Below are 23,819 nucleotides of genomic sequence, written 5' to 3'. Positions count from 1 at the left end.
GGTGAAGTTAGTGAATGTACAGCGAGGTTGGATGGTGAGGAATTGGAAAATGTGAGTACGTTTAAGTACTTGGGTAGTGTGATGAGTAAGGATGGAGGTTTGGAGAGTGAAGTGCTTGAAAGGGTACAGCAGGGAAGAAAGGTTGCTGGTTCTTTGAAAGCAGTGATAAGAAACAGGGAAGTGAGCATGGAAGTGAAAAAGTTACTACATGACAGTATTGTGATACCAACTCTAACGTACGGAAGTGAAGCTTGGACATTGTTGGAAGGACACAAGTCAAGAGTGAGAGCAGTGGAAATGAGTTATTTAAGAGGAGCCTGTGGAGTCACGTGGAGACAGGCTGACGAATGAGGATATAAAGGAGCGTTGTGGTGTGGATGTGGATGTGATAGGAAGCGTTATGAGGAACACACTGAGGTGGTTTGGCCATGTGGAGAGGATGGAGGGTGAAAGACTGAAGAAGAGAGTGTATGTGAGTGAGGTGGAGGGGGGAAGAGGGAGGGGGAGGCCGAGGATGAGATGGAGGGATGGGGTGGAGAGGTATATGAGAGAGGGGGGTGTGAGTTGGGAGCAGGGCAGTGAAATGGCGGGGGACAGGGCGACTTGGAGGCGATTTGTTTGTGGCCACCCCAAACGGGATTGAGGCGTCTTGCAATAGATAGATAGATAGACGATATACATTCATTATGGAGATACAGTAGTTCATTATTTCCGCGTGATCCATCAGTATGATGACTGCACATTTTCGCACAACAAGCCAATAGCTGTCCAGCACTCAAAGTAGTTATAATCCTGTTCAACGGGACATCTGTTTATACCATGGTTTGCGAATAATAACTGTTTTCCTTCACAATAAAACAGCCTGGATGATGCACAATATGGCATGACCGATGTGTCACATGCATAATCATGAATCATTTATGGCCACCCTGGTTCAGCCACAAAAATGTTAGCGCAGTTGAGTCGCACACTCACTAGACTCAGGTGAACCACGTTTCGAGACACCGGACATCACACCTTCTACCATTTATGCTCAACTACAGTTGTTCACCACATTGTATGACGAACAGTAAGACTCAAAAATTCATCCAGTTGTCGTTATTGCATACGGAGTTACAGATCACCTCAGAACATCCATCTAATTACGCTTCTCATCGTTCTAAACGAAACACGACAAAGTTTCGAGATACGCTCCCCCACTTCCCTCTCCTCCGTTCCACTTCGCCTCACAGTCATCTCCTGTCAGAGAAACATTGGGATCCAGTGGCATTACTGTTAGTTTTTCTTATTAACTTCCACTTTACATACATGGCATACACTTGTACTTGCAGACAGAGTATGACTTGATAGAACATTGTTTCTCTGAGTACTAGATACTGTAGCGGAGGGAAGCTCTGCCGGGTCAGCCCATTCATTAACTATTACTGCGATATAAACAAACACAGTGGTGCCACATTTCACCAAACACTTCGCCCTCTGTACTCGTTAGAATTGGAGGTAACTGTACAGTCATTAATTTCTGAATGATCAGCAATAATCTTCAAACAAGAGGAAGTGGTGTACGAGATCGACAAGTTATAAGGCTATGGATTTTACTAGGATTCAGTTTCATGACCCAACAATCACACCAGTCCATAACTTTTAATATCGTCTCTCAGTTTGTTAACATCAATCCTATGTGCTGATGAAGTGTTAGTAGTATATAGTGGAGTGTGATCGGCATAAGAAATCATCCCAGAAGAGGCTGCATCCCACATATAGCTCATGAAAAGAATGAAATGTAAGTAACTCAGAATGCTTCCTTGAGGCACAACCGACTTGACAACAGTAAAAGAGCTGAAGTTCCAATCAGTAACTACACGCAGTTGCCTATTACCTATAAATGGGGCTATTGTACGTGAGACAGAGTCACCAGTACCAAAAGCACCCAGTTTAAAAAGTAAAACCCGGCGATTTACTAAGTCAGTCTCTTGAGTTGAAGTCAAAGGAAACTACCGTTTTCTATGCCCAACATCCAAGGAAGTCTTTAGATCATAACTGTGAGTACCATCAATGCATCTCTGGTACTCAAGCCTTTTCTAAAGCCAAACTAATATGGTAACAAATCAGATTTATGAATAGCCTCTGAGAGTCGCTTAACCATCAAGAGCCTAAAGACTAGGCTGCACAGGAGTGACTGAGATAGGTCTGTATTCAGGGAAAATACACACACAAACTTTTAGGAATGGGGGTTACGTTTGCGATATGATAGTTTACCGGAAATGTACCTTGTATATTTAATTTTCCAAAAATTACATCGTTTAGGAGCTAAAACCTTGCTGTTTCCTTTAAAAAAAATAAAGGGAAGCATCCATAAGGACCTGTTCTACCAAAAGAATCAAGCTCACTAAACAGCTTATCAAGCTCAAAGGCGCAGAAAGCAATTGAGGTGAATTTGGGCTCTGGTACAGAAGTATGAGATAGTAGGCTACAGGGTCAATATCATCTTTTATGCTGTTAAAGGTTAATGGAGTGGCTTTTTCACTAGGGTCAAAGGTGGCCAAACCGATATAATGATGGCAAAGAAAAGCTGATACCAAAGAGTGATTTCATTAGTGGAAACCACGATTAATGTGGCTGAGTCACACCAGTAAGACGGTCATTATACCGTAACCCAGCTAAGGGGTAGTTTCTTTGGGCCTCTGCCCGCAGTCGAACATAATTCTTCCAGCAGAATCGTGCTTTGAACTGTAAAATAGTTTTTGGAATAAATTTGTTTATACATTATGATCATATTTTAATGTTATTACTTAACTGCCCATCTTTAACGAATATTCCCCGTGTATATTGTACTATATTCATGATATGTTCATATTTACATTCACCTATTATTCGCTCAGTATTCACTCATATATACTCTGCTGCATCTAGTCTCTCCTCGCTTCTTCAGCAACATGTTTAGATCAAATCCAAACGTTTCTCCATCTGGTCGCAGGTCGGTGCTACTCACAAGTCAGCTCGAAGTGGACAACGACATTGTACAGATGTGTGTACAGTGTTATAGCCTAGTTGATCTGATCTGAAAAGGATGAAGGAACGCTGAAAAGAGCCTTAAGCTTTATAAAGCTGGCAGCTGATTGGTTGTCCGAGTGCATAAATTGACGAAGTATTTTAAATTATCTTTTATTATAGGGGTTACAATAACCGTTTCACGATTAGATTTCCCAAGTGAAAAATTATATATAGCTGTTTGTGTAGATTAATTTAGAAACGGAGCCTTACAAAGTTAATCAGATGGCCGCGATACGTGTGAAATTTTGAATTCTCGGGGCAAACTAAAGCACGTCCAAGTAAAATTTTAAGAGTACCTTGATCTCTTCTCCCATGTTCAGGCAAATTAAGGTAAATTATGTCATTACTACGATACATTGTAAAACCTAACTTTCTAAAACATCGGGATTCCAATGAAAAACGAATGGTAGACACAGGTGAAGATGCTATTCGTAAATATCAACGTCACTTTCAAATATCCCGCAGCCCATACTTTGTCACAGTTCTGTTGTAAGTTGTAAATAGGTATTTGGAACTAGAAAGAAAGAAACCTTACTGATGATGCGAAAGTAGAAAGCATAATGCACTCTGGTACGATAGCAAAACACTCAACTAAATTCGAATATTCATCTGTTTGTTTAAATGGGATATCCCACGAACTGCCTATACCCCACCCCCCGTGTCTGTTATTCATCAAAATTCAGGGAATATGCCATATTTCATTTGAATTCCAATGTTTTACTGGGTTAAGTTTCACAGACTATCGCAGTAATGACATATTTTACTTTAATTTGCTTGAACATGGGGGAAGAAATCAAGGTACTCCTAAAACTTTACCGGGACGTGTTTTGATTTGTCCCGAGAGTTCAAAATTTCACACGTATCTAGGCCATCTGATAAGCTTTGCAAAGCCCCGCTTTTAAATAAATTTAAGTAGATAACTATATCCCATTGGAGCCCAGTGTCCCCAGTATTGGACAGAACTGGGAATTTTCAAATCTTAAAGTGCAGTGCCTCTCCCAGCAACTCTGGGATCTAATGGGTTAATGACTGGCAAATCTATCAGTTTCGGATCATAAGAACAAAAGTGACTAACAAGATGCGGTGGCACGGCACAGCAAACCCGTCCCCGGCGGTCATTTTAGCATTGACTTATAAAGACAACAGGATATATAATCAAAGACGTCACATATCAAATTTGGAGTAAATCGGGTGAAAACTGGCGATTTTATGCCCATTTGAAATTTTAGACCCGAGCCACCTGATATTGACCCCCCTATCGCTAACTGGGGGATGTAATGAGGTATGATATAGAATGCAATATGAAAGATGCACCTTTACGGTTTGGTTTCATTTCGATGTGACGAATTTGAAAGGAGTTATGGCAAAAAAAATGATTTTTTTTTTTTTACATTTTTTTTCGGCCTACAGCCTGGGCCTTGGCCCAATTTATTCCAAAATTTAATCAGGTGATCAGAATACCTATCATCCCCGTAATTTTATTCATAATCGCACCAGTAGTTTTCGCGTAAAGCTGTTAACAGACAGACAGACAAACAGACAAACCGAGTGAAAACGAACCCGTCCCCGAGCCCCACAAAAATAAAGTTTCCTCGTGTTGCATCAAGTTGTCTGCTTGATAGACAGAATGACTGAATGAATCAGTTCGCATGGTATAAAAGAGGAAAACCTGGTAATTTTTTTTGTAATAATTAATAACTTTATGATACTATTAGACTCCTGTGACCCATTCTTAGCTGAATAATATTGTCTGCCATGAGCTGGAATAGAATTCGAGATATGTATCGATCATGAGAGGGTTAATGGTGATAGCATTAGCATTTCCAGGCTTCTGCAAATCAGTCTTCAGTCACTAAATTCATTTGATGTTAGCTGACAAAATGCTCGAGAACGGGACCGTGAGAAAGTTAATTACTAATCTTTCCCTTCTTCCAGCATCTCTCTCCACTTCTGGCTTTGCTGCTGACATTGTTGATGGTGGTGAATAGAGGGAGGAGAGAAGGGAGAGCTGAGGGGGGGACAGTGCAGGAAGCTGAGGGAGGAGAGCTGGAAGAGTGAAGGGAGGGAGGATGAAGGAGAGAGCGGAACGAGGGAGAAAAAAAGGAGGAAGGAAAGAGGGAACAGCAGAGAACTGTAAGAGGGAGGGAAGAGTGCAACGACAGCGTCAGGGAGGGAAGAGTGCAACGACAGTGTCAGGGAGGGGAGAGAGAGGGGAAAATTTTTATTGCGATTCTTATTCACCATTCACTACAAGTCCCACCACTCTGGGAATGATGTGGCTGTAGTTCAAACTGGGAGGAGTGATATATAAAACAGACTTATAAAGTGGCAAAGACAATGTAAAATTACTATCGCTGACACACTGCAAGACTAATGCAAGGACCAGAGGGTTTGCACCATTTGATCCTGGAAGAGTGTAGCGAGAAAGGACAAGTTATCCCTACTGTACCGAGATGGCTGACTGAAAATACTGATCACTTCTTTCTCCTGCCTTTATATTTCAGCCTTTCCCTCCGCTCCTTCTTCCTTCTGGTCCTGTTTCTGTCCCTGGTGGTAGTGGCGAGGGGAAGGAGCGAATACTTAGGAGAGAGGGAGGAGTGGAGGAAGCGTGTGGGAGATGTAAAGGGAAGGTTTTCGTGGAGTGAGAGAAAGTCATCCTTCAACCACTGCACCAACATAACGGACGCAGAGAACCTGGACCACCCGGCGCCCTCCTACTTGCAGACTCTCCAAGGATCCTACACCATGATAGTCGAGATGACCCTCAAGAAAAAGGTGTGTGTTACAAGTGTGTGTGTGTGTGTGTGTGAGAGAGAGAGAGAGAGAGAGAGAGAGAGAGAGAGAGAATCACTCATAACCTCGTATAAGTGAGAGAAATTTCTTGCTATAACCCTGTATTCTTTTACTTGGCTCCAAATTGCCATCTCTCCATTTAGAAGACTGAACTGTAACAAGAGATTAACATTAGAATATGCTGCTAGTCACGATGAAGTGCTATGGAAAGGATGCAAAATAGCAGTATTGGCTGATTTCGCCACTACAATAAGGGAAATATGCTGTAGCCGAGAAAGGATTCTGTGTCGTGTCTGGCCAGATGTTTATCTGGGAAAAAAAAAAAAAGTTTGAGTCCCAGGCTAAGCAGACTCTTTGACAAAGTTTTTCCCTTGTCCCTCTCTGACAAACAGTACAATCTGGAACGACGGTTATGGATCGTACTCTAGGAAAAGACTGAGACTAAATACTGAGTATCTTCCTACTTTAGTCTCATGTAGTCGGTAGGCAGTAATCTACGCCGCCTTCTCCTTATTACATACACACTCCCTTTCCTCTCCCTCGTCTGCAGAAAGTGACCTTCTACGTGGAAGAGGCCCGGGAGGTTGCTGAGGTGGACGGTCAGAGGGTTAACGTTGGGGCCGTCCACATCACTGGCAACGGCACCAAACTGTCCTACTACTACTATCCTGACGACGGTGGCCAGATGGTAGAGGAGATGAATGGGGTCTGCAGGATGCTGGGGTGAGTACGACGACGATTATGATAAGGAGGAGAAGAAGGAGGAATAGCAGGAGAATGGCCATTATGACAGTGATGATGTCGATGATGAGTGTACTGGTAAAAAAAAAATAAAAAAGGCAAATTCTACGCAACATCAAACCTTCTCTCTCTCTCTCTCTCTCTCTCTCTCTCTCTCTCTCTCCTCTCATTGCCCTGTCAGAGAGTTGGCATGAGAACTGGCATTTTTTTGCCAGGAGCGACTGAATTGACAGTGTGTTCTTCCAATGAAGGAATCAGTACTTATTACCTCGCCCGGACGGAGTCCGGCGAGGAATTGTTTTTGGTCGAGTTTCCTTGTTTGTTTCCTTGTTTGTTTGTTAGCAGAATTACCTGAAAACGGCTGAGTGAAATTACATGAACCTTTCAGGCTATGTTGACACTGGTCCCAAAAGAAAGTGATTAAATTTTAGAGAGATCGAGTGACCCTAAAAGGCAAAAAGCAGAGTCACGGATTTTCAGAGGGCTATAACTTGAACCTGGTTGAAGATAGTGATATTTACTATTATCAACATTCAGGAACTCCCATATCGGCTTTCATTTGGCAACAAGACATTTGACCTGAGTGACCTTGAAAGGTCAAACTCAAGGTCACGGATATTCAGGGGGCTATAACTCGAAACTGGTTGCTGATAGATGTTTACTATCAACTGATGGGAAGTCCCATATGGGCTCTTAATTGGTACCATGACCTTTGACCCTGAATGTCCTTGAAAGGTCAAACTCAACGTCACGGTCACTCAGGGAGCTACAGCTCGGAACTGACTGAAGATAGATATTTACTTTTATCAACATACAGGAAGTCCCATATGGGTTTTTAATTCGTAGAAGGACCTTTGACCTTAAGTGACCTTGAAAGGTTAAACTCAGCGTAGCAGATATTCAGGGGGCCATAACTCGAAACTGGCTGATGACAGAGATATTTACAGTTATCAGGATATAGGAAGTCTCATGGGCTTTCATTTGGCACCGTGACCTTTGACCTTGAGTAACCTTGAAAGGGCAAGTGCAAGATCACGGATTTTCAGATGGCTATAATTTGAAAACTGTTAAAAATAAAGTAGCTGCTGTCGAGAGAGGTTTGTTGTGCCTGGCACCACTTGTTTCTTATAAGATCAAAGATAGTTATTGATCTTCAACACGATAGATATTCCTTATGTTACGTAAAAATCTTTTGGATATAACAAAACATTTATTCATCCATTCGTCAAGTTCTTAATGGCCCCCTAAGGATATAGGGACGTGGGCTGGGCTACATCGTCCAAACACTGAAGGCGAGAGTGGTTAGTCGTTTGCTCATGAACGCCATAATGATCGTTATGAACTCAACTCGTCCTTTCGATTACAACCCTTATGGAGCACCAGACGATCATTCTAGGTACAAACTTGGTAAGGGGTGATGCGTGGGGGGCTTACGCCACGCTCTGTTAGGTAAACTCATGATAACTTATAATAAATTAATTGTTATTAACCCAGAATTTGCAATAACTTATCGCACTTGCATTTGCCTGTATCATTGTTTTACTGTGATTAAAACACGTGCAGCAACAAAGATCTTTTATTCCTTAAATGCAGTAAGTAGTAGGTCTAATGCCGCTAGGAATCATGCCCACATTCTTCAAAGTGCTGGATCCGACCCTGCATTCGTTGAAGCTATTGTTACCACTCAAAGTAATAAAAGGCTTCCTGGGTTACACGAAGCCACAGGAATACGTTGGAGTACTTAGGAAGTACAGATAATAGGAGGCCTTCTGACCTCTAACGAGAATATTTGTCGGAGAAACAACTGCCTCTACCAAAGATCTAACCAACATGTGTGAGGAAAGGACAGAAAAGAGGAAAGCTCTCCCCAGCTCGCCACTTCGGTAAACAGGCAGGAAAAAGACAGAAAAACACCATGACTGTTGAAAGAACAACCATGGATGCTTTTATCGAGAAGACAAGAAGGAATTACAATGCATTATGCAGACTCTAACGTACAATTCTGGAAATAAAGAAGCTTACATAATAGTAGAATGCTCTCAAAAATAAGTACTCGTCTCACTATCGGTAGGCTAACGTCATCCTGCAAATAAACATACTCGACTAGTTATTGCATAGTCTCGAAACACTTACCTAGCTGAGTTTTAAATGTCTCCAGTTCTTCCACGAAGGACTGTTGATGGTAGTTAGGCATTGTTCCATCACGCGTACTCGTATATGAAAGCAATTTTTCCTTAATTGAATGTTTCGCCTCTTACCTTAGTTTCATCCCATAATTTGTACTCGGTGTATTTTATTTTTCGAGCAATTTTCCTAACTGATGTCGTTAAATTTGCTGAATTTAAATCATCTCTGAGTCAACGGCGTTTCAGCAGACACATATTTCGTTTCTTTCGTTGTTCTTCGTAGGGCAAATACTGCAGTGATGAGATAATTCTAATGGCTCTTCACTGTACTCTTTCAAGTTTGTTTCCATTTATCTAAGTGTCGTCTAACTAATGATATATAAAGCTTGAATGCTGTTCTGAGTGTTTAATATGCTAAATCCCTTGCAGTGAACGAGAGCAGTTTAAACGCCTTATTAGCCACATTTATGCACTGTTTAGAATTTTTCAAGTCGTTGCTAACAATACTCATCATCATCATCAACTTCATCATCATCTAGTCTCCTGTTGCCCCATGAGGAGCTTAGGAGCCCGAGGCTACGCAACTTGGTTTTGACATATAAGATGAGAGTGATCAGCCTCACTCATCTGTGAGAGGCATTACGTGAGCAATAAACCCCAACCACCCCCACAGGCTCAATCCGATTGGAGCGCCTTAATTACCCGCCACACCACCAGGCGCCATAATTTGGTTATGGCGCCTGGTGGTGTGGCGTCATAACCAAATTTTCCCATTAATGAGATGTCAGAATACTCGATATTCATATATATATATATATATATATATATATATATATATATATATATATATATATATATATATATATATATATACTGTGATGTTCTTGTCAGCAAAGTGCATTACTTTACATTTATCTTGATTAAACTGCATCCACCATTTTTCATTTCAGTTTATTAACTTATCCAGGTAGCTTTGGATAGATTCACAGTCTACGTTCGTTATTACTCTGCCACCGATTTGCGTGTCATCTGCAAATTTTACTACCTTAGAAACGAGTCCATTTTCTAGGCCACTGGTATAAACAGCGAAAAGAAATGATTCTAGAAATGACCCTTGAAGGACTCTGCTAGTTACTTCTAACCGTTAGTAGTGGTTAATGCTGAATCATCAGATTCGTTAGAATCTAACGAATCTGATGATTCAGCATGAATCTCTACTCTTACTCTTTTGTCTGTGAATCGTTAGGCAGTCGCCTCTTCGTGAAAGTGATTATTTCGAGAGTCCATGGGCTTTTAATTTTCCTATCAGTCTTAAATGCAAGACTTTATGAAATGAATTATGTAAAGCTAAATGCATGACGTCCACTTTTTATTTTTTTTTTCATCCTAGTGATCATTTCTTTGTTTAAAAATTCCAGCTGATTTGTAAGACATAATCTGTTATGGATCCAGTGACGGTTATTTTATGCAACTTTATACTTATCTTGAAATAAGGTAATTTTGTCTTTTTTGTTTATTTATTTATTTTATTTTATTTTTTTTTTGAAATTTGCCTAATACCTAAGTTATGTATGCGGTAAATCGTCGCACATTATTTTTTCTCCTTTTTTGAAGATAGATGACATATTAGCAAGCTTCAGTTGACTAGGGTGATTACAGTCAGGTAATTATTTATTGGAAATTGAATTATAGTAAAGACTAATTGGCAAAAGCATTTCCAAAGTACCCTGGAAGGGGGTGGTCAGAACTAGTGCCTTCTATAGAGTTGCGACAACTGCGTTCCAACCCACCTGGGTCAAATGACCCTCAGGCGCCAAGTTGCAACCCAGTGGCGGCGGCAGCAGGGAGGGGCAAATTGAATGTCCAGCGCAATTCTTTGCTTTTAACTGTGATTAATTGGTTTCTGCATTAAATATGTCTCACTGTGTTGCCTGGGGATGCTCTACCCGACCTGGTCAAGGCACGACGATGCGCAGATTTCCTAGAAGTACTAAAAAAAGAAAAGAATGGGAAATAAAAGTCAGGTGAGGAAACTGGAAAACAAATGATGTCATTTGTGTCTGGTAAGTTTAAAGCGCCTCGGACCAGGACGGACCATACGTTGACGGCTAAGGAACGGACAAAGAACATTCTGAGGGTGGTGACATGGAATGTGAGAGGAGTGAATGATGAAGTGAAAGAGAGAAAGATTGTTCACGTGCTTGAGGATGCAAGAGTGGATATATGTGGATTGACTGAAACTATATGGAAAGGTGAAAGGGTGAGAGAATGGGAATATGGTTTAGGTATATGTGCGGGAGTTAATGAGAATGAGAGGGCAAGAGAGAGAGTATGTTTGATAATAAGCAAGAAGTTGAAGGAGAATATAAGAGAGTATGGAACAGTGGGTGCAAGGATTGTATGGGTGAGGATGAAAGTAGGTATACAAGTCTGGGCGATTGTATGTGCATATGCACCGACAGAGGACCGAGTGGCAAGAGTGAAAGATGAGTTTTGGGTGAGTGTAGAAGCATGTATGGACAAATCTGAGGGGAGCGAGAGAGTACTTTTCATTGGAGACATGAATGGCAAAGTTGGGAATGTACGAATGGATAGAGTGGTTGGTCAGTGGGGTGTGCCAGCTGAAGTAGATGGAAATGGTAGTGCTTTGGTGGACATCTGTGCTGGTAATGGGTTGGCAATAGCCAACACCTACTTTCGGCATGAGATGATGATCAGGTATACATGGAGAGTAATAAGGAGGATGGATGGTGAACTTGTTGAACGAAAGGCAATGATAGACTACGTGTGTGTGGATGAGCGAATGAGAAGACAAGTGTTGGATGCAAGTGTGTGGGGAGGGTGGGGTAATGGAGTCTCGGACCATCACTTAGTGATGGCCAAGGTAAAGCTACAAAGAAAATGGTTGAAAAGACGAAGAGGAAGACAGGTGGAAACAGCTCCTGTGAGAAGTGTGGAGAACTTGCAAGATAGTGAGAAAATGGCAGAGTATAAGAGCATAGTGGAAGAAAGATTGGGAAGGTATGAGTTAGAGCATATGGAAAGGGTGGAAGACGTATGTAAGATATTCACAGAAGAGATAGGCGCAGCGTGCGAGGTGGTTTGTGGAGTGTGAGGAGGAGATGCAGGGGTGTGCAAGGGACAGCATGGTGGAATGATGAGGTGAAACGAGCTGTGGAACAAAAGAAGAAGGCATATAGTGAATGGTTAGCGAGTATAGGTAGGGGAGAAGATGAAAGAGAGAAGAGAGAGGTATATGTGAGCAGGAGAAGAGCGGTGAAGAGACTGGTGAAGGAGGGTATGAAGAAAGTGGATGAAGAGTTTGGGAGGAATCTGAGTGTGAAATGGAGGGAGAGTAAGAATTTGTTTTGGAAGGAGGTAAAGAAAGTAAGGCAGTGTGAAAGGCGAAATAGTAGGGGAGTGAAAGATAGGAATAATAGATTGTTGGTGGAGAAGAGAGAGAAATTAAAGAGATGGAAGGAGCACTTTGAGGATTTGTTGAATGTAGAGAGTGAGAGCAGTGCGAGTATAAGTGGTTGGGGAATGGCTGGGAGAAGAAGAGATGAAAGGAGGGAGGAAGAGATCAGTAGGGCGGAAGTAGTGGGGGCAATGAAGAAGATCAAGATGGGAAAGGCCCCAGGAATTGATGGAGTGCGTGGTGAAATGCTGAGGTATGGGGGTGAGATTGTTGTGGAGTGGATATGGAAATTGTGTAGATTGGCTTGGGAAGAGGGAAGGGTTCCAGAGGACTGGAAATCAGGTATAATTGTTCCTTTATACAAAGGAAAGGGGAGAGAGAAGTATGTGGTAACCATAGAGCTATTTGCCTTCTTAGTGTGACTGGAAAAATATATGGTAGAATACTCATTGATAAGGTTAGGCATATGACAGAGGAGCTATTGTCTGTTTGACGGAGTCTGACGCAGTGATTTTGCCAGCCGAGGACAGGTGGATTTGGTAACACTGCGTGATGCACTCGGCGGTGATTGATCGATTTCCGTTGTGTTTGAACGTGCACCAAATTGACTTCGTATTCCAGCCAAGGCCCTCATTGATTTGTAAGATACTGGAATATACAGATATAGTTTAAATCAATGATATATTTAATAATAAATGTGTGCCTTTTAAATTATTAGAGATAAACCTGAACGACAATGATAACAAAAACTAAGTAATGTAGCGACTTGATGCATACGGACAACAGTCAGCGACTGATATATTTGTTTAACTTCATTTCATTATATTTGATTTCGTTCACACTGCACGCGGTTTTATTATAGCAGCAGAGTTCAACTATTATTTTCTCATGAGGTTTTCTTTTATCTTACTTTCCTTTCTTCCACAATTAACAAAAATTCGGTTCATTCTACAGTGATGTAATCCATTACTTTCCCGGCTCTCTGTCGAGGGAACAGAGATATATCATGCTTGAGGAGAGGGTGCATGGTGGCCAGGGATAGGGTGCCCGTCTGTCTGTATATATGTCTGTCTCTTATGATACGAAAATGTTAGGGAAAATCAAAGACCAAACTTATTCATGAAAGAAATAATTATACTGAGTCTGGGAATACAAATGCAGATTTTTAAAAGGTAATGAAAATGTTTATTTTTTTTTTTTGTGTCCGACTCTGGGCAAAGGCTTCAGGGCCTATATCTCGGGGGCAGTAACCTATCCCAAGGCCCAGTAGTCCTACACCTCCACATGTCACCACTTCGGCGCTAACACCCACCGTCCATATTTAATACATGCTAGGGCTGTCTCATACAGGACAGGTGTATTGGTATTAGCGGGGGTATTTTTACGACATGTCGGCGGGTCATCTGGTAAATCCGGAAAGTCTGCTTTTATGAAATTCAGATCCTAAAACTGTTCCCTGCCCCAGCCGGGATTCGAACCTGGGTCCGTCAGGACTGCAGCCTGCCTCTCTACCGATTCAGCCACCGCCTCCCCACTATATATATTGAGAACGGCATGTATTGACACCAGTGAGGTGTGTGTGTGTGTGTGTGTGTGTGTGTGTGTGTGTGTGTGTGTGTGTGTGTGTGTGTGTGTGTGTGTGTGTGTGCTTCCACAAATCATAACTGTTAGAAGATAAGCTAAGCATATCTAGGGTAAGGTTGTATATTTGCAGATGAGGTAATGAAAGGCATGGTGTAGACTGTAGACTGTGACACTGTTGTAGTGGTGGGAAATACATTCGAGCCTTCACGGGACCTCGGAACCACCTCGCTATGAACATCTGAATTCCTGCCACAGTCGCTGTGTTCGTATGCATCCAGTCGCGACTTTACTTAGTTTTTGTTATCATTGTCGTTCAGGTTTAGCTCTAATAATTTAAAAGGCACATATTTATCATTAAAGATATCATTGCTTTAATCTGTATCTGTATTTTCCGGTACCTTACAAATCAATGAGGGCCGTGGTTGGGATACAAAGTCAATTTGGTGCACCTTCAAACACAACGGATATCGACCAATCACCGCCCGAGTGCACCGCGCAGTGTTACTAAATCCACCTGTCCTCGGCTGGCAAAATCACTGCGTCAGACTTCGTGAAACCGTCTATAGTTGGAGAAGAACAAGGGGGATTTAGGAAGGGAAAAGGGTGTGTAGATCAGATATTTGTTCTAAGATGTTTAGTGGAGAAGTATCTAGAGAAGGGAAAGAAAGTGTATGCTGCCTTCATGGACTTGGAGAAAGCATATGACAGAACAGATAGGCAAGGTATGTGGAAGATTATTAAGAATATATGGAGTGGAGGGGAAATTGTTGAGTGCTGTGAAGAGTATGTACGAAGGAGCTAGGGCTACGGTGCGAGTGGATGGTGAGCTGAGTGAGTTCTTTGATCTCAATGTGGGACTGAAACAGGGTTGTGTGATGTCTCCATGGCTGTGTAATATATTTTTGGATGGGGTTATAAAGGAGGTGCAAGGTAGGGCAGTGGATGTGGGGGTGGCTCTGATGAATGAGGGTGAGATTTGGAAGATTCTGGTGTTGCTGTTTGCTGATGATACAGTATTATTGAGTGAGGATGAATGGGAGTTGCAAGGTTTGGTGAATGAGTTTGGGACAATGTGTAGGAAGAGGAATCTGAAAGTTAATCTTAACAAGAATAAAGTTATCGTGTTTGAGAGGAATGAAGTCACAGAATGTACAGTGAGGTTGGATGGTGAGGATATGGAGAATGTGAGTGCATTCAAGTACTTGGATAGTGTGATGAGTATGGATAGACCTTCGGGGGATGAAGTGCGTGAAAGGGTATAGCAGGGAAGGAAGGTTGTTGGTTCACTGAAAACAATGATGAGAAATAGGGAAGTGAGTATGTAAGTTAAGAAGTCACTGCTTGATAGTACTGTGATCCCTACCCTGTCGTATGGAAGCGAGGCGTGGACCTTGCAAGAGGGTAACAAGTCAAGAGTGAGAGCAGTGGAAATGAGTTACTTGAGAGGAGCATGTGGAGTGACATGGAGGGACAGGTTGACGAATGAAAAAGCGAAGAAAAGTTGTGGGGTGGATGTGGATGTGGTTGAGAAGATTAGGAGAAATATACTGAGGTGGTTTGGACATGTGGAGAATGTGGAATGAAAGACTGACTAAGAAGGTGTATGTAGGTAAGGCGGAGGGAGGGAGAGGGAGGAGTAGACCGAGGATGAGGTGGGGGGATGGAGTTGAGAGGTATGTGAGGGAGGGGGGAGCTGGGGGGAGGGTAGTCAAATGGTGGATGACAGAGCGACTTGGAGGCGTTTTGTCTGCAGCCACCCTTTGCGGGATTAGGGTGTCGGGCTAAAGATAGATAGAAAGAAGTTTAAATATGTAAGTAATGGAAGATACTATTTGTAATACTAACATTTAATCTATTGTTACGTCCCCATCCCACACTTCCACAGCCTCCAACAGCAGTAGTACAGTATAGGAAGGACGATGTCCAGTGAGCTGTTCTTCCTAGAGGCAGCCTTTAGGTGTACAGTACACAAGATCACCCCAGGCGTCGTAAATAAACACTGGCTTCTAAAATTCACTGTCTTTATTTTCCAAATAATTAATCATAATGCTTGCCAACAACACTTCACTTTTTTCACAATTATCGAAGATATACAATCTTCATTAACTGCAGTTACACTGCACTGACACTGAACTATACTCAAACTGAACTGAAGACTGAAACTGCCCTAGTCTCTTTCCCATCCTTACATAGCCTTGCATTACTCTTGAAACTTCTAGTGTACTCTAGCACCTACAGTTACCAAATCAGAGACATCCAAAACATGCCAGAGTTTTCTTACTTAACACTCTAAATTATTTAGCATACAAACTGAGATAAAATTACATAATATATCAGTGACATAAATAAAACACTTTAGAGGAGAAAAGAGCAAAAAAATTAATGAACAACTTACAGAATATTTACGCTTACAAACAGCAGGCAAACTGGCAACTATGACTCGTAATGGAACTACGAGAACCATCGGGAATTCTCCAGCACAGTCTAACTAGCAATGTGGCTTCTTAACACTACCCCCTCCCTAGTCCTTTGTCGTCCAAACAAAACTACACAAGGTATACAAACATAAACCTTAAACCCCTTAAGACTGCAATTATTTCAAGCTGGTACCCATCCTGGTGCTTAGTCATGGAAACCTCCATATTCTCATCAATTACAAGGCTCCCAGACTCCACCAAGGAAGAGCTATTCTTTCTCTCCCTCGCTGGACCAGGAGCGGGAAGGACATGAGGACGCGACTGTTTAGTGAGGGTAGTCAAATTAATCTTGTCAGACTTGTCTGGCTTCGATTTTGGCCGCACTGACTGCGAAGGAGCAGCAGCAGCCTGGGAGTAGGAAGTAGCAACAGGGATATCTGTCAGAGAGTTGGAGCGTACAGGAGGCTTAGACTGAGAGGTAGGGCGTGGGGCATGAGGAGCGAATGTTAGGTCAGTCTGTGTCTCAACGGTGCACATCACGGGACGGGACACAACCGCTGATGCATAGGAGATATCAGGCTTGGGAGTTATGCAACTCCTTCACCTTCTTCCTAGCATCGTAGAAGGAAATGCCCTGTGTCACTTTTACTGTGCAGACCTCCTTCTCCTCCTTCCTCTTGGGACAAGCCCTCGAGGAAGTGAAGTGAGCATCCTTGCAGTGAAAGCAGCGCTCAGTCTCGGATGTACAGTTCGCCGCACAAATGGCGTTCCTCACCCTCCGGGTCAAACTGTATATTTGGCAACGCCGTACCCAGATCCCCAACCCCCTCCTAACCCCATCTCGTAGTACTACCAACCTCCCCCGCCTTCCACTGACTCACGTATATGAGATAAAGGTTTCGTGAACCATTTACATCAGTTGCTATATACGTGAGTCAGTGGAAGGCGGGGGACGTTGGAAGTACTACGAGGTGGGGTGAGGAGGGGGTTGGGGATCCGGGTACGGCGTTGCCGAATATACGATTTGACCTGGAGGGTGAGGAACGCCATTTGTGCGGCGAACTGTACAGTTGTCAGCAGAGTGACCTACAGCCGCACACTTGCCACACACGATGTTGGAAGCCCGACAAGCCTTTTCGTGGTGTCCATAGAGCTGACATTTTGAACAACGAAGGGGGTTCGGGATGTATGGTCTAACATTTACAATTTCGTATCCAACCTTCACATAGGCTGGAAGAGATACTTTGCCAAAAGTGAGAACAACTGTTGCAGTCTTTGTCCTTAAGCCTTGCGAGAATCTGGTAATGAACCTAGCCTCTATGATATCTTGCTGAGAAAGTTCCTGTACAATTTCTTCTTCCTCCATAAGCACAAGATCCCTGCAGGTGATAACACCATTGCAGGAATTCATGGAGTGGGGGATCGTTGTTTGCACATTGTGACAATGGAGCTTCCTCAGTTTAAGCAAATCCTTGACCTGGGCTGAATTCTTGGTTTTTACGAGAAGGTCTCCACTCGCAAGTTTTTTCACTTGTTCCACCTCTCCTGCACACCCATCAATCACCTTCTTGATGATGAAGGGATTGAGGCTGGACAGGGGAGTGGAACCAACCGCATGAATCAGGACAAACTCGGCGTTATGTACATTAATGTCAAGATGGGTACGTGTCTGGGGCCGTTCAGTCTGGGGGCAGTCCGTCCGTGAGACAGTCGGGGGTCGGTCAGGACTGGCAGGGGAAGTGGGAAGAGAGAGAAAAGCGAGCAAAGGACAAACAACGCGGAACCAGACACCTAATGCTGAGATCACCCTCTCAAACCACACCAGGGAGGCCCGACCGTGTTTATTCAAGCCCCAGAGCAATCAGTGAGGGGGACCCTCCGTGGGCAATAAGCAAAGGCAAGCTCAGTAAATAGGAACAGACACCTACTGTTCCAAACTAATAGGGAGGGGAGGAAAGTTAGAAACTAGCTAACCTATACGTCATCAGGAGGGTGAAAAAAAAAAAAATGCTAATTACCGGTGAGGCATTCCTGAAAGCTAGAGAAGAGAGCAGATGGAAAACACGTCTGCACTCCTCACGACCATGCATCAAAGTCCGTGTGTGTGTGTGTGTGTGTGTCTACTGATAGCCAGCTGAGGAGTTTTAGAGAGAGAGACAGACAGACAGAGAAAGAGTGTCGAGGTGGTGAAGCAGGCTGTATGCCTTCAGTTAACGAGGGAAGGGGAATCCTAGTGTGTAATCAGGTCTATACAAAGATAATAAAAATAAATGTTTATTATTATTTAGGATACAGGATATCATTGACACCTTAATAACTATACTGTAATGACTAAGAATATATGACAGTTGGCCGCTCACTCCCATACTCCCACCTTCCCCCTGCATTCCACCATTTGTGGGTGAGTTGTCCTCTGTTTCCGAACCACAGCTTAATCTGTCTCGTGGTTCACACTACAAAGCAAGAGAATTTTTTTTTTTATATAACTCAGATTACAAACAGTATAGTGCACAGCCCATTATCCCAAATACATAATATTTATTAGCCTACATCATAGCATAATATAATGGCCACATAATATAATTCGGAGGATGAAGCTTAGCGATTCGAAAAATTGTCGGGCATGTACACACACACACACACACACACAATGCAACAGCCAAAGAGAACAGACGTGCGCCAACAGCTCTCCATACCGAGCCAGCACGGCCAGTGGCATTACCTTATATGAGTCAAGCTCTGTACCAGGTTAGACTAATTGATTTTTTATTATTGAAAAAAAAAATTAAGAAGAATTTTAAACAAGACTTGTTTAAACAGAAAAGAGAACCGAGTACCGAAAGAATGCGCTCAGTCAGCTGATGTGTGTTTAGACTACAACTTCCCCAGGGAATGTAAGTACTCTGTGCTTTTAGTATTGCAAAATGGCTACATACTTTAGTAAAGCAAATTTGGAAAAGAAAAGGGATAAATGTAGAAAGCAAGATGATGATTTCTACCAAGAACTAGTTGAAATGGAGACTCACAATAGACTGGTTGAACGTGTACACAAACTGGAAATGGCTTTCAAAAATGAAATTGATGAAATAAAGAAGCAGATGCACTTGCAAAAGGAAGAAATAGAAAAACTAGGAAGGGAGGCCAACAAGAAAGACACAACCATCAGTGAACTAACAGTGTAATTGAGTACACTTAGGAGGAAAATGAGTGAAATGGCAAGTACAGTAGTCAATCACGAGAGTATTATGGATGAGTTCAAAAATGATACGGAGACAATTAGGCAAGTAAGCAGTCTGATAGACCAGAGCAGTGATATTGAGGAGAAGATAACACAGGTGAATGAAGTTGTGCACAGCTACAAAAATGATGTGGACACCACGTATGCTGAAATGGTGAAAGTAAAGAAAGACTTAGAAACAAGGGTGGAGGAAAAAGGCATTAAAAGGGAAGTGAAAAGAATAATCCAAAACAATCCAAAGTTAGTCAGAGATTCAGTAGATATCAACAAACCTATAGTAATCACTGGTATAGAAGAGGAAGAAGTAAAAAACAAGATCACAAGAGACAAAAAGGAGATGGCAAATGTAATGAGCTTATTGAAAGAAGTATCAGAGGAAATCTATAGTAAAGACATAGAGGAACACAAAAGGTTAGGGAAATACAAGAAAAACAATACAAGACCTCTAAAGGTAACTTTCCAGAGTGTAATCACTGTGAAGGAGATACTAAAAAATGCAAAGAATCTTATGGAAAAAGAGGAGTTCAAAAATGTATGGATAAAAAGATGCCTAACACAAGAGGAATTGGAATTACTGAAAGAAAAGAGGGAGGAAGCAAAAACAAAAAAGGAGGGACGATCAGAAGAGGAGAAGAACACATTTTTTTTTTACAAAGTAATAGGATTGCAGGTACGAATGCGGTACACAAACAGGAGGGAATAAAAAGGAGAAAGGTAGTAGAACCATGTCATGACAAGTATATAAACAAGATGATAAAGTTGATGTACTCAAATGTAGATGGAATGGTATCTAAATTACTAGAGATGAATGATTGTCAGAGAAAATGAACCACATGTAATATGCCTAACTGAAACAAAATTAACACCAAGGATATCCAATGACATACTGAACTTAGAGGAATACAATATATGGAGAAGAGATAGAAACTTAAAAAAAGGAGGAATTATAATATTAACTAAGAAAAATCTAAAAGTCAATGAAATAGAACTAGATATACCCTCACAAGTAGAATTGATTGCAGTGGAGATCAACATATCTAACGGGAAAGTAATTGTGGCCAATTTGTACATGCCACCCAGATCAAACACATGGGAAAGAGACGAATATGAGGACCTGGCAGAGAGTACAATTCAGAGTTTAAGAGCATTACTACATAAAATGGAAGAGAAATAGGAAAGAATTATGCTAACTGGAGATTTTAATACAAATATAAATTGGAATACTCTAGATATAATAAGCCAAGAAAGCTGTTGGGACCAAAAGCTCCTGGATCTCGTGCAAGAGTTTTTCCTAACGCAACATGTGAGGGAAACCACCAGAAAAAGAGGACTCGATGTACCTTCAGTGTTAGATATCATATTTACTAGGCAAGAAAATGATATTGACAGTTTGATATATCACCCTCCACTTGGGAAAAGCAATCATGCAGTACTAAATTACAACTTCAGGATAGCATATGACATAGTTAACAGCAGTGAAAGTTACAAAAAGAGCTTAAACTATAAAAAGGGAAATTATCAAGACCTAAAGAAGTATTTCTTAGAAGTTGATTGGGAAAATGCCAACGGCCATACCACGTTGAGTACACCGCTTCCCGTCCGATCAGCGAAGTTAAGCAACATTGGGTCTGGTTAGTACTTGGATGGGTGACCGCCTGGGAACACCAGATGCTGTTGGCATCCCTACGTGTCAAGTGGGGTTGGTGGAGGATTAGTGCCCCTCCCTGTAAAACAATTAACTCTAAGCCCTTGGCCACCCCGTGTGGGATACATGGCATCTGGCAATGAATGAATGAATGAATGATTGGGAAAATGAGCTTAGAGGACAAGATTTAAATGCTGTATATAAAAAATTGTGAATTTTATGAAATAGGAGTCCAGAAGTACATCCCACGGCACAAAGAAGCAGATAAGAAAATACAGAAATGATTCAATACAGAATGTAAAAAATCAAAAGAAAGAAGAGATTTGTTGTGGAATAGATACAGAAGACACAATAGTGAAAGGGCATATAATCATTACAAACAGGCAAGAAACGATTATACAAGAATAAGGAGGGAAGCCCAAAAACAGTTTGAGGAAGATATAATAAAAAAAGGAGTGATAAACCAAAGCTATTTTACAGCTACATCAGAAGCAAAACCAAATTAAAAGATATAATACAATCCATTACGGGCGAGGGAATCACCTATACATAAGAGAAAGATATTTGTGAAGCGCTAAATAAGAATTTCCAATTAGTTTTTAATAGAAGAAAAAAATTTTGAGAGGGATTATGTGAAACATGCATGTCCACACATACTACCAGATATACAAATAGCAGAAAAAGTAACACAGGAGGAGTTAAGTAAATTAGACAGAGGAAAAGCAAGTGGTCCTGATGAAATTTCATGTTAAGTACTACGAGAACGTGCAAAGGAGTTAAGTAAACCATTATTTTTAATTTTCAAGAAATCCTTGAGTCAAGGTAAACTACCTGATATTTGGAAGAAAGCAAATATTGTCCCCTTATTCAAGAAAGGGAATAGACAAAATCCACTGAACTACCGACCAGTATCACTGACCAGTGTTGTAAGCAAGGTATTAGAAAAGCTTATAAGAAAACCTTGGGTAAATCATCTAGAAGAACACAGTATGATAACAGAGAGACAGTTTGGTTTCAGAAAAGGAAAATTATGTGTTACTAATCTGTTGAGCCAGTATGACGGAATAACAGACACAATACAGGAAAGAGAAGGATGGGTGGACAGTATCTATTTAGATTTCAAGAAAGCATTTGACACAGTACCACACCAAAGACTTTTATGGAAACTGTACCATCAAGGAGGAATTCGAGGCAAACTGTTTTGTTGGATGCAAGATTTTCTCATAAAAAGAGAAATGAGAACAGTACTAAGGGGAAACTACTCATCATGGAAAGAAGTGACTAGTGGAGTACCACAGGGTTCAGTGCTGGCACCAATCATGTTTTTAGTGTATATAAATGATATAAACAGTAACACTGGAAATGAAAGCTATCAAAATATGTTTGCAGATGATGCAAAAATACAAATGAGAATTACTAACACAGACTCTTGTAAAGATCTACAAGAAGAAGTAAATAAACTTCATGAATGGAGTAATACATGGCAAATGGAATTCAATGTGGACAAGTGTCATGTAATCAAGTTGGGTAAAAGTGGAAAAAGACCTGATTGGGATTATACATTAGGAAATAAAACCCTACACACATCAGAAAGAGAGAAGGACCTAGGTGTGATTATCAGTAACAGACTATCTCCGGCTGACCACATCATCGAGAAGGTACGGAACATGTATACACTGCTTGCAAATATGAGAATAGCATTCACATACATAAATGAAGACATGCTAAGAAGGATAATAACATCATTCATCAGACCAACCCTGGAGTATACATCAGTAGTCTGGAGTCCTCATCTCAAAAAACACATAGACAAGATTGAAAAAGTTCAAAAGGCCCCTACAAGATGGATACCAAGCTTAAGGGATCTAAGCTACGAAGAAAGACTAAATAAACAGAATCTACCAACACTACAGGAGAGAAGGAAAAGAGGTGACATGATAATGCTATATAAATGCATATCAGGGAAGGAGAAAATAGACATAAATGATTACTTAACATATGGCGAAGCATCATCAAGAGGACACTGCAAAAAACTGCATAAGGAGAGGTGATAAAGACGTAAGGAAATTCAGTTTCCCAAACAGAGCAATTGATCAATGGAATGCACTACCGAATGGAATAGTGTGTGCCAAAACAATTCACAAATTTAAGGATATGTACGATAAATATGGTTTAAGACACGGGACAGTACGAGTTTGACTCATTCCTGTAAAGATACAATTAGGTAACAACAATTAGGTAAGAACGCGGGCGCGCGCTGTTGTCACGTTAGCCAAATCCTGCAACCAGGTGGTCCAGTCCGAAATCTTGCCGAGTGTACTTAAATGGTTTGGGACCTAAAAACAGGGACATCATAATTTAGTCCAGTACTTAAATTTCTGCATTCTGATTATTCAGCCATGGAATGCTACGTATGCTTGAGATCTATCAAGATCCATCATACACTGTCCATTCTTTTCTTATGCTCCCTGTATGCCAACCGGAGACTCAGCAGTGCAATATTTCTCTACAGCCTCAATTTTCTCATTGATTATCTTCACATGGTCGACTACATTCTTCGTCTGGCAATCTAAATCCTGTTTGCACTCCATCACAATTCCCTCACTAATTGTCTTCAACTGGTCGTCCACATGCTATTTGTACTCCTTCACATTTTTGCTTACCTCATACTTCTGCTGCTGTTGCTCAGCATATACTGTACTTCCTCCTTCAACTGTGCTGCTCGTCCTTCAGTTCCCCCATGAAAGCATCTAGCTGTCCTTGCATCCTCAGTTGTAATTCCCTCTGTTGTTCCTGTAATGCCTTT

At 41.5% G+C, this 23,819-nt stretch overlaps 1 protein-coding gene and 1 non-coding gene across 2 annotated transcripts in view; both read left to right on the top strand.

Annotated features, from left to right (window-relative positions):
* Positions 1-2,933: 2,933 nt before the first annotated feature.
* LOC145399103 (uncharacterized) overlaps positions 2,934-23,819 on the top strand; it is a 172,696-nt gene continuing 151,810 nt past the window's right edge. Inside the window, exons 1-3 of the mRNA XM_080271849.1 lie at positions 2,934-2,974; positions 5,556-5,826; positions 6,395-6,567. Coding sequence (XP_080127975.1) covers positions 2,934-2,974; positions 5,556-5,826; positions 6,395-6,567 — 485 coding nt within the window. The remainder of the gene's footprint in view (positions 2,975-5,555; positions 5,827-6,394; positions 6,568-23,819) is intronic.
* Positions 20,930-21,048, top strand: LOC145399151 (5S ribosomal RNA). The gene has a single exon (XR_013897227.1). It is a non-coding gene; the product is annotated as a 5S ribosomal RNA (ribosomal RNA).

The sequence above is a fragment of the Coenobita brevimanus genome, chromosome 47 (genome assembly GCF_032717465.1).
Source record: "Coenobita brevimanus isolate Jiangsu-jjx chromosome 47, ASM3271746v2, whole genome shotgun sequence".
NCBI classification, from domain to species: domain Eukaryota; kingdom Metazoa; phylum Arthropoda; class Malacostraca; order Decapoda; family Coenobitidae; genus Coenobita; species Coenobita brevimanus.
This window is presented reverse-complemented; position numbering and strand designations above follow the sequence as displayed.